Source organism: Oncorhynchus masou, chromosome 11 (assembly GCF_036934945.1).
Source record: "Oncorhynchus masou masou isolate Uvic2021 chromosome 11, UVic_Omas_1.1, whole genome shotgun sequence".
Lineage (NCBI taxonomy): Eukaryota > Metazoa > Chordata > Actinopteri > Salmoniformes > Salmonidae > Oncorhynchus > Oncorhynchus masou.
In genome coordinates, this window is record NC_088222.1 from 29,769,253 (window position 1) to 29,781,468 (window position 12,216).

The 12,216-nt window shown below is 41.6% G+C and overlaps 1 protein-coding gene across 1 annotated transcript in view; it reads right to left on the reverse strand.

Moving 5' to 3' along the window:
- The window catches only part of LOC135548472 (sacsin-like), a 41,691-nt gene extending 32,208 nt beyond the window's left edge, over positions 1-9,483 (reverse strand). The window contains exons 1-4 of the mRNA XM_064978105.1: positions 9,304-9,483; positions 9,051-9,090; positions 7,800-7,887; positions 7,490-7,601 (exon numbers count right to left, since the gene is read on the reverse strand). Coding sequence (XP_064834177.1) covers positions 7,490-7,601; positions 7,800-7,887; positions 9,051-9,070 — 220 coding nt within the window. The 5' untranslated portion in view covers positions 9,071-9,090; positions 9,304-9,483. The remainder of the gene's footprint in view (positions 1-7,489; positions 7,602-7,799; positions 7,888-9,050; positions 9,091-9,303) is intronic.
- Between the last annotated feature and the right edge of the window lie 2,733 nt (positions 9,484-12,216).

Genomic DNA, 12,216 nt, shown 5'->3' on the forward strand with positions numbered 1-12,216 from the left:
CATGGCACACGTCCAGGGGGGAGAGGAAGTAGTCCCTAAGCTTGTTTCACTTGCAAGCCGTGTTGCCCTGGAACGAGAGAGTCTCCTTGCCTCTTGGTGATGGTTGTGGCAGGCGACAACACTTCTCAACTCTCCAGGTTGGTAGTTGCCATAAGGGAGGGGCGTGTCAGCAAAAGCGGGAGGCAAGTATCTTGTGTTTAGCTCATGAGCTTCATCTGTGGAGGACAAGAAGTTGTGAGCCACACATGCCTTCACAATGTCCTTAGTCTTTTCAGGTGTACACTCAATTGGACGACCAAGACTCCTCATCCTCGCAGCCATGATACTGAATGCATTCTCTATGACTCTGCGACAACAAGAGTGGCAGTAGTTGTAGGTATGCCCAGGTTCATTGAGATGGACACCTGTGATAAATGAATAAATGAATAAATAAATAAATAAAACAGATCTGATCCCTACACAGGCTCAAGGGGGACCTGGGAGGGCTGGTCTTCTGGAGCCGATGTAAAATCCATGAGTGCCAAAAACTTTTCTGTTGCAGCCACAATAACGTCTAGTTTCTTTGACTTCTTTGAGACTTGTGCTGTACAGTTTATAACTGTGGCAATGAATGCAACAAAATCCATATTTTTAATACACTGGGTATCTTTTTTCTGACAGCAAACATTTACTACAGGCTGTGGTGTATACACTACCATCTCTTCACTAGCATCACATGTTTTCTCAATTATTTTAATCGCCTCCACATAGGAGATTCGATTGACTACTCTAACTTGCCACCTCAATTTCCTTCATCCTTTCAGGGCACTCTAGGAACTCATTATCCCCACCACAATTGCAACACAGTCGTCATTCTACACACCTTTCTTCAGTATACTCTTTTCGTCTGCACACACTTGAAACATGGCCAAATCCTTTACAATTCTTACAGTGCAGGGGTTTGGGGACGAAAGTTCTTATGGCGTATCTTACATAACCAAGCTTCACATCCGTAGGTATTGTCTTGGAAATATTCGCTCAATCCTATTTCTCAGATACCGGAACTTGTGAATTGAAATAGGCTTCATTACAAAGTAACAAGCCGAGCTGGCCCATGGACAAACTGCCTGACTCATTCTCAGTCCACTCCTTTTATACAGTTTCATGCGTATACAAGTTTCATACTCCCTCCACATTATGCTAATAACCATATCCCCTCGGCTTTACTCCACCATTGTTTCCAAATCGAAGTTATTTCCTCTGGGCGGGGTTTCCGCTCCCCTCTAGTTCTTTGGAGCAATCTTCCTCTACTCTTCAGAAATACAATTAATCAAAATAAGACCACTCCTGGTCACTCTGACAGACTCCACTTTTCCAAGCACACACTTCACCATTTTCCACACCTCAAACAGGTTTCTCATATGCATCCTTACTCAAACGCATCTCAACAAGAAGCAATTCTTTATCATTTACACACGTTTCGTTTACTCCAATTTGACAATTTCCTTTTTGTTACAGTTTTCAATATTACTGTTGTCCATTCAAACATTCGTCTTCACTTAATTTACACAACGCGCTGATAAATTCGAACTCAGCATCCACTTCCGCCATCTTCCCCTCCCAGTCAAGTTTCTCTCTGTGTACACAATTGTATTCTCCCGCCCGTCTGTTCCTTGTCTGGGTGTGTCGTCACTTCCTTGTTTGGTCATAGATGGCTATAACTAACTCATTGCCCTCTTCTGTCCCGGGGTAATACCGCCACTTTCCAGTTTTTTTTCTTCATTAGTCAAGCTAATGTCTTTTTAGGGAGCATGTGAGCACACTCAATCAGTTCGGCTGGCCGGAAGCCAGATGCTCAGAGCACCGTGAGTCTCCCAGAGAGAGCTACCACAACCACTGTTATCTCGCGCTAGACTAACTTCTTGCCTATTATTTATCATCCCATCCGATTACATAGTACCTGTCTTGACAGCATTAAACTGAGAAGCTAGCTAACTAGGCTAATTGAGGCTAGCCATAATGTTACTGCGCTTCTCACCATCCTACAGTTAGCCTACAAATAACTCTGGATTATAGCCTAAATAGCAGCCTACCTGTTGGCTTTTGGTTGTTGTAGCCTTTCTTTTCATTCTGTCATTTTAATTCCATCTTATATTGATTAGATATACCCTAACTTTCTTGCTACACAAGCATAGCAGCAATGCAATCATCTCTCTCGCTCTCTCACTGGAAGCACTTGGATCAGAGCGCATGCTTTTTTTTGTGCATCTTTTTCCAAATCATCAATATAGAGTTGCATCATGCAGCCCTCATGTTTTGATTTCAAAGACATTCCCAGATTTATAGGCCTATCACAACTAAATAAATAATGGATTTTATTGTGATGGCTATATAAAATGAATGACTTTTTAAAATGTAGATGTTCCAAAGGCATGCTAAACATGTTGGTTAATTAACAGTGAATTACCGTGAGACCAGCACTCATTTGCATGACAATTACCTTCTGACAAAATTTCATGACCACCACAGCCCTATCCCCTCCTCAAGAAACCGAAACTCAACCCCCCTGACGTCAAAAACTACAGACCTGATCCCTTCTTAACTCTCCCTAACCAGTCAAGCTTCAAGATGGGTCACGCAACTGAGATAGCTCTTCTCTGTGTAACGGAGGCTCTCTGACTCTCTCTCCTCTGTTCTCATTCTCCTAGATCTATCCACTTTCTCCGACACCGTGAACCATCAGATCCTCCTCTCCAAACCCCACACCCCAAAAAGAGTAATTCGTTATGCCACCGCTGGTCTCTTGGCCCTCCCCCCTATGGAAGGGCAGGTCCCGTTCATCCCAGTTCAAGCATGATATCTTAACCGCCATCGATAAGAAACAATACTGTGCAGCCGTATTAATTTTTATTTATTTTTTTATATTTTTTTATTTTTTTGCCCCTTTTTCTCCCCAATTTCGTGGTATCCAATTGTTTAGTATCTTGTCTCATCGCTACAACTCCCGTACGGGCTCGGGAGAGACGAAGGTTGAAAGTCCTCCGATACACAACCCAACCAAGCCACCCTGCTTCTTAACACAGCGCCATCCAACCCGGAAGCCAGCTGCACCAATGTGTCGGAGGAAACACTGTGCACCTGGCAACCTTGGTTAGCGCGCACTGCACCCGGCCTGCCACGGGAATCGCTGGTGCGCGATGAGACAAGGATTTCCCTACCGGCCAAACCCTCCCTAACCCGGACGACGCTGGGCCAATTGTGCGTTGCCGCATGGACCTCCCGGTCGCGGCCGGTTACGACAGAGCCTGGGCACGAACCCAGAGTCTCTGGTGGCACAGCTGGCGCTGCAGTACAGCACCCTTAACCACTGCACCACCCGGGAGGCCTGCAACCGTATTCATTGACCTGGCCAAGGCTTTCGACTCTGTCAATCACCACATCCTCATCGGTAGACTCGATAGCCTTGGTTTCTCAAATGATTGCCTCGCCTGGTTCACCAACTACTTGTTTGATAGAGTTCAGTGTGTCAAATCGGAGGGCCTGTTGTCCGGGCCTCTGGAAGTCTCTATGGGGGTGCCACAGGGTTCAATTCTTGGACCGACTCTCTTCTCTGTATACATCAATGATGTTGCTCTTGCTGCTGGTGAGTCTCTGATCTCCCTCTATGCAGACGACACCATTCTGTATACTTCTGGCCCTTCTTTGGACACTGTGTTAACAATCCTCCAGACGAGCTTCAATGCCGTACAACTCTCCTTCCGTGGCCTTCAATTGCTCTTTAATACAAGTTAAACTAAATGCATGCTCTTCAACCAATCGCTGCCTAACACCTGCCCGCCCGTCCAACATCACTACCCTGGACGGTTCTGACTTAGAATATGTGGACAACTACAAATAACTATGTGTCTGGTTAGACTGTAAACTCTCCTTCCAGACTCACGTCGAAAATCTCCAATCCAAAGTTAAATCTAGATTTGGCTTCCTATTTCGCAACAAAGCATCCTTCACTCATGCTGCCAAACATACCCTTGTAAAACTGACCATCCTACCGATCCTCGACTTCGGCAATGTCATTTACAAAATAGCCTCCAATACCCTACTCAACAAATTGGATGCAGTCTATCACAGTGCCATCCGTTTTGTCACCAAAGCCCCATATACTACCCATCACTGCGACCTGTACGCTCTCGTTGGCTGGCCCTCGCTTCATACTCGTCAGCAAACCCACTGGCTCCAGGTCATCTACAAGACCCTGCTAGGTAAAGTCCCCCTTATCTCAGCTCACTGGTCACCATAGCAGCACCCACCTGTAGCACGCACTCCAGAAGTTACAGTGCCTTGCGAAAGTATTCGGGCCCCTTAAACTTTGCGACCTTTTGCCACATTTCAGGCTTCAAACATAAAGATATAAAACTGTATTTTTTTGTGAAGAATCAACAACAAGTGGGACACAATCATGAAGTGGAACGACATTTATTGGATATTTCAAACTTTTTTAACAAATCAAAAACTGAAACATTGGGCGTGCAAAATTATTCAGTCCCTTTACTTTCAGTGCAGCAAACTCTCTCCAGAAGTTCAGTGAGGATCTCTGAATGATCCAATGTTGACCTAAATGACTAATGAGGATAAATACAATCCACCTGTGTGTAATCAAGTCTCCGTATAAATGCACCTGCACTGTGATAGTCTCAGAGGTCCGTTAAAAGCGCGGAGAGCATCATGAAGAACAAGGAACACACCAGGCAGGTCCGAGATACTGTTGTGAAGAAGTTTAAAGCCGCATTTGGATACAAAAAGATTTCCCAAGCTTTAAACATCCCAAGGAGCACTGTGCAAGCGATAATATTGAAATGGAAGGAGTATCAGACCACTGCAAATCTACCAAGACCTGGCCGTCCCTCTAAACTTTCAGCTCATACAAGGAGAAGACTGATCAGAGATGCAGCCAAGAGGCTCATGATCACTCTGGATGAACTGCAGAGATCTACAGCTGAGGTGGGAGACTCTGTCCATAGGACAACAATCAGTCGTATATTGCACAAATCTGGCCTTTATGGAAGAGTGGCAAGAAGAAAGCCATTTCTTAAAGATATCCAAAAAAAGTGTTGTTTAAAGTTTGCCACAAGCCACCTGGGAGACACACCAAACATGTGGAAGAATGTTGGTTTCTGGTCAGATGAAACCAAAATTGAACTTTTTGGCAACAATGCAAAACGTTATGTTTGGCGTAAAATCAACACAGCTCATCACCCTGAACACAACATACCCACTGTCAAACATGGTGGTGGCAGCATCATGGTTTGGGCCTGCTTTTCTTCAGCAGGGACAGGGAAGATGGTTAAAATTGATGGGAAGATGGATGGAGCCAAATACAGGACCATTCTGGAAGAAAACCTGATGGAGTCTGCAAAAGACCTGAGACTGGGACGGAGATTTGTCTTCCAACAAGACAATGATCCAAAACATAAAGCAAAATCTACAATGGAATGGTTCAAAAATAAACATATCCAGGTGTTAGAATGGCCAAGTCAAAGTCCAGACCTGAATCCAATCGAGAATCTGTGGAAAGAACTGAAAACTGCTGTTCACAAATGCTCTCCATCCAACCTCACTGAGCTCGAGCTGTTTTGCAAGGAGGAATGGGAAAAAAAATTCAGTCTCTCGATGTGCAAAACTGATAGACATACCCCAAGCGATTTACAGCTGTAATCGCAGGAAAAGGTGGCGCTACAAAGTATTAACTTAAGGGGGCTGAATAATTTTGCACGCCCAATTTTTCAGTTTTTGATTTGTTAAAAAAGTTTGAAATATCCAATAAATGTCGTTCCACTTCATGATTGTGTCCCACTTGTTGTTGATTCTTCACAAAAAAAATACAGTTTTATATCTTTATGTTTGAAGCCTGAAATGTGGCAAAAGGTCGCAAAGTTCAAGGGGGCCGAATACTTTCGCAAGGCACTGTATATATCTATCTGGTCACCCCCAAAACCAATTTTTCCTTTGGCCTCCTCTCCTTCCAGTTCTCTGCTGCCAATGACTCGAACAAACTACAAAAATCTCTGAAACTGGAAACACTTATCTCCCTCACTAGCTTTAAGCACCAGCTGTCAGAGCAGCTCATAGATTACTGCACCTGTACATAGCCCATCTATAATTTAGCCCAAACAACTACCTCTCCCCCTATTGTATTTATTTATTTAGCTCCTTTGCACCCCATTATTTATATCTCTACTTTGCACATTCTTCCACTGCAAATCTACCATTCCAGTGTTTTACTTGCTATATTGTATTTACTTCGCCACCATGGCCTTTTTTTTGTTGCCTTTATCTCCCTTATCTCACCTCATTTGCTCACATTGTATATAGACTTATTTTTCTACTGTATTATTGACTGTATGTTTGTTTTACTCCATGTGTAACTCTGTGTTGTTGTATGTGTCGAACTGCTTTGCTTTATCTTGGCTAGGTCGCAATTGTAAATGAGAATTTGTTCTCAACTTGCCCACCTTGTTAAATAAAGGTAAAATAAAATAAATAAATAAATACAAAAGCTGTTCTCTGTCCTGGCACCCCAATGTTGGAACCAGCTTCCCCCTGAACCTAGGACAGCAGAGTCCCTGCCCATCTTCCGAATACATCGGAAACCCTACCTCTTCAAAGAGTATCTTAAATAATTTGTCAGTTCCCCCCCCCCCCCCCCAAAAAAAGTTATAATTTGAAAAGAACTAACACTGGCTCTTGACTCTTTTCTCCTTACTAGCTCTGGCTTTGCTGATAGCTACTTTGAGGAAAAATGTACTTACTATGACTGTGTTATGTGGTTCTCCCACCTAGCTATCTTAAGATGAATGCGCTCTGGATAAGGGTGTCTGCTAAATTACTAAAATGTAAAATAATAGACATTCCCATTCAAGTTGACATTCGACAGTGGGTGGACCGGTTGCCATCTTTCTGATAGTAATTGGAAGTTAAAGTTTTAATTCAATTTAAATGTCAAATGGTGTACTAGCTGAATTACAGGAATCTGAATGGATAGGTATTTCTATTAATTCTATGATTGAAATAACACCCACCCTGTATTCATTAGTATGCTCTGTCTCAACCGAAGACAGGCACAATACAAACATTTTCAAATTATGTTAAATAGAGTCCAAGCTACAACATTTGTGAAGATGTAAAAAATCTTAGTTTACGTGTTTGTAGATTATTGACATTAAGGATTTTTTTTAAATGACATTTTTTTAAATATAAAACTCTTTTGCAAGAAATCGTAGAATAGTTTGACAACTCTGTTTGTAAACTTTCAAATGACATCAAACTCAAACCTTCATCTTTTTCAGTGATGAAGACATGGAGGTCTCTTGGTAGGCAAAACAGGTCAACTTTGTTTTGGCATTCAGATCCAAAATGTCACTTTCTGACCACTTCCACCATGCGCAAACATGTATGAAAGGTTTTGTTCAAATCAAAATGGGTGCAGATATGTAATGACCCTCTTCAATCTTACCTTGGTACTTTCCCAGACCTTCAGTCTTGAGGCTCTGGCTGCCGTAGCATCTCTCATCATGGAGGAACACCACCTTCGACGCCCCGGCATCATCAGCATTCTGGATAAGCTCCTGGTCACAGCACAGATAGGGGTCGGGACGTTTACATAGGTTCCTTTAACTTGGATAGTACATTGGGCTATAGCAAACTTATACAATACAAGATGTTCACACTACTTTTTTTTAATCTAGTGGCTTTAATGGCATTTACCGTAAGTGTACAGAATGAACAGATGACTACATGATTGATTGATTGATTATCAAAGTCACCTTTAATATCTGTCCTCCATCAGGGTACCTCCGCAGGATGTCCTTCAGGTAATCAATGAAAGGGGGAACTGTTGCAGCAAATGAATTTCTAAACCATAAGAAGTGAAGAAGTTGGATAGTTTAGTCAAAGACATTACAGTATGAAGATAGGCTAAAACTGTTTCTCCAATAGAAATCCCTGATCACACCTGTAGGCGATGTCATGGCGACGTTGGCTCGCTAAACTCATGCGTAGAAACACGTCTTGGGTCTAACATTTGTCGTCTCACGCAGAACTGCGCATGTGCAGGCAATCAAAGGCATTCCTTCAATAGTGTAACGACCCTGGGTTATTAACGCGGTAATCGACCCTGCCGCACGAGCATGCTTTTGCGGCACAGGCGATAGCGCGCAGGACTTCGGGCTCGAAGGTTCGAGACCTGCTCTCTGCTGTTTCATTACATTGATCGGACCTTTCATCCACGACAGTGTGTGTGCTTGGCCGGTGAGCGCGTTCTTGTAAGACGTAGAGTCGCAGGCTAGCGCGAGGACGCGCTCTTTGAAAGGAGAGAGTAGTGTAACGACCCTGGGTTTATAAGCGCGGAAATCGAGCATGCTTTTGCGGCACAGTTGATAGCGCGCCGGACCTCGGGCTCGATGGTCCGAGACCTGCTCCATTACAATATAAAGTTGTTTTTTGACTAAAATAAAAATGGGTCAGTTTGACACTTTCACGAGGTTGGAGTAATAACATCTTCAACTTTTAAGACATTGGCTCAAATCTAGGCTGTGCCTTTAGATTTCAAGAAAATTAACAACTAAGGAAGAATTGTTCACTTCTCAAACGCTGGCCTGGTCTGTTTGGTCTGTTTCGCAAGCATTCCGGGAAGTCTTGCAATGTTGCGCCTTTGGGTTTAAAAACTGTGGTTTAGTTTTCACAGTATGGTTGGAAATTAAACCACATTCTTCTCAATCTATACCTTCTATCTACTAAACGCAGGAAGAAATAATGTTTACATTCTATACATTTGCTAAACATAAAACTGACATTTGGTTCAATTTTTATAGATTTTATAGCTTTATATAGAAAAAGGGACATTATCTCCAGTTAATCCCACGATGTATAGTGTTAACAAGGTAAAGCTACAGTATGTATAGTGTTAGCAAGGTAAAACATCGTGCAGCTATAGGAGAACACACATACAGTTCCAATCAACTGGTTAAAATGTTCTACTGGTTAGAATGTCCAACTGATTAAAATGATCTCCTCACCGTGTTTTCCTCTCACTCATCCTTCCACATTGGTAGGATTCTACAAGAACCAATGAATTAGTTATAATTATTGTTATATGGCTTGATAGTAAATTTAACTGTACTAATCAGACTGCAAACAAAAATGTCCCTAGTTTAGAAATGTACTACTCAAGGATCAAGTAGGCCTAGCCTAGTCTTAATAATAACGTATAATAATAATCATGATAAGAAGATTTTGTTGTATTTAAGATACATAAATTGATCAATTTACCTCAATCATTTCTTCGTGATCTGAAGCCACCTATGTCATCAGAATAAATATTCTGAGTAGACTAATGGTTTTATGTCCTCTACTGACTCTTCAGTTGGCCAACATTTCCCCCTCCGGGGAAATGAAACGCCTATTTTATCTTGGTCTGCCCTGCCAGCATAGGAATAACAAAATGGTTTCGTTTCCTGCCTTGTCATGTATGAAACAAAACTTTCATTAGGGCGGCGTGATTCATAATCATCTTCTTCCTTTTTAAATTTGTATTCGCACGTGATTCAAAGGTGTATGAGTGATAGGTGGTGGGCTGACGCCGAAAAAAGTGAAGTTGATCAATTTACGTCAAGGGAGGAGCTGACTTTGTTGTATATGACAATTAAATATTATTATGAGTACTGTAAAATGAGTTGACACCTTCAATTCTTGTGCATTTTGTCAGAAAAAAATAATAATATTTCAACACTGTCTGCTGAGGCAAATTTATGAACTTGCTGAACTTGGAACCACTCAGAGCTCCCTTACATATCCCTAGGGATGAAGGCAGCCAATGGCTTGCTTCTAAAATGTAAACAGCCTCACATTGTGTCCATAGATATATAATCTATAGAAAGGTTTGTAACCTTTTACTCTGGCAATTTGACTGTTAAACTCATAGGGTACGCTACCAATGGATGCCAGTCCCGATTCGGATGGGAGCTACCATCAATGGATTATATTTATATGGTTGGTTGCGGCTGTCGGTTTGCCTATTGCAGATTTCAAAATACAATTGCGGGGAAAACTTAGAGATTGGAAAGCAAATGCCTACTGCTGGAAATAGAAGAATCAATTATTTTCTTTTTTTAAATCAACAACTCCCAATTTGTAGCTAACAGCAGCACTATTTTTCAAAGCAGATCATCTTGAAATAGGCTATTGCCACGACCAGCTCATCGGCCATAACCATGAGTAGTTTAAGGCCTCATCTTCATCAATAGGTGTGTCAGTGTGCCACCACATTTTATTTAGTAGGGGGAGAGCTTTGTATGCGTCTCTGTGTGTGGAGTAAACGTGATCTAGAGCTTTTTTCACCTCTTGTTGCACTGGTCCCTTGCGAAAAAAGATTGCAGTCAGAGTGCAGTATAACTGCAGTACACTGTACTATAAAAGTAGTTGGAGTGCAGTATAACTGCAGTACACTGTATTATAAATGTAGTTGGAGTGCAGTATAACTGCAGTACACTGTATTATAAATGTAGTCAGAGTGCAGTATAACTGCAGTACACTGTATTATAAATGTAGTTGGAGTGCAGTATAACTGCAGTACACTGTATTATAAATGTAGTCAGAGTGCAGTATAACTGCAGTACACTGTATTATAAATGTAGTTGGAGTGCAGTATTATAAATAACTGCAGTATACACTGTATTATAAATGTAGTCAGAGTGCAGTATAACTGTACACAGTACACTGTATTATAAATGTAGTTGGAGTGCAGTATAACTGCAGTACACTGTATTATAAATGTAGTCAGAGTCCAGTATAACTGCAGTACACTGTATTATAAATGTAGTTGGAGTGCAGTATAACTGCAGTACACTGTATTATAAATGTAGTTGGAGTGCAGTATAACTGCAGTACACTGTATTATAAATGTAGTCAGAGTGCAGTATAACTGCAGTACACTGTATTATAAATGTAGTTGGAGTGCAGTATAACTGCAGTACACTGTATTATAAATGTAGTCAGAGTGCAGTATAACTGCAGTACACTGTATTATAAATGTAGTTGGAGTGCAGTAAATAACACTGTATTATAAATGTAGTCAGAGTGCAGTATAACTGCAGTACACTGTATTATAAATGTAGTCAGAGTGCAGTATAACTGCAGTACACTGTATTATAAATGTAGTTGGAGTGCAGTATAACTGCAGTATGCTGCAAATACTGCATCCAAAATGTGTTTTTTTCTGCAGTAATTTTGCAGTGTGACTGCAGTTACCATGCAGTATAACTGCAGTTCAACTACAGTACACTGCAGTTATTCTGCAATTACTGTGTCCAAAATACCACAGTCAACTGCATTTACTGCACTTTCAAAACTGGGGTGACACGCTGGTATAAATAAGGTAAAACAGATTGCATTAAAAATAAGCAGCCACTAGGAGCGCTGCTTCTGGATGAGCATAATTCTTTGCTTATGGCGCTACACAGCTTGTTGAGTGCGGTCTTGAGGAGAACGAAAGATGGCGGAAGCGGATGATGAAGTGGATTCTGAATACAATGGCGGTAGAATCAAGGAGAATTGGAGTATTGTCCGGAGCAAAGTAGTGTACAGTGATGAGAATGACCTTTTGTATCTAGTAGGAGTACGGTTTGTTAATGAGGAGCAGCTGAGCAGAGTACCAATCTTGAAGAAACCATATGAGTTATCCAAACTGGTGGAGAGAGTGCTGGGTAAAGTGAAGGCTGTGAGGATCACGAGAGGCAGGCTTGTTTTGATTTCTTGTGCTTCTGCAGATCAGAAGGAACGTGCATTATGTCTTAACGGATTTGATAAGTTTGAAGTGTCGTGTGTGGCTCTTCGGAACAGGGCACTCATCAAAGGGGTTATATCTGGCACCTGGTGGGAAGTCGATTTTGAAGAGATTAAAAGATATTCCTGGAGTGATTGAAGCAGGTCGGATGAATCCTGTGGTGAATGGTGAACAAGAGAAGAGTCTATCTGTTCTTTTGTTTCTTGATACGGAGTCTCACCCTACTCAAGTACAGTTAAGGTACCTGTATATTAACTATATATTCAGAACATTTATCCTAAGACCAATACAGTGTGATCATTGTAAAGCTTTTGGTAATGTAGCAAGTGTTTGCAGAAGTGAGAAGCTAGGATGTCCAAGTTGTGGAAAGGATCATATTATGTGTTATAAAAGTGATGAAT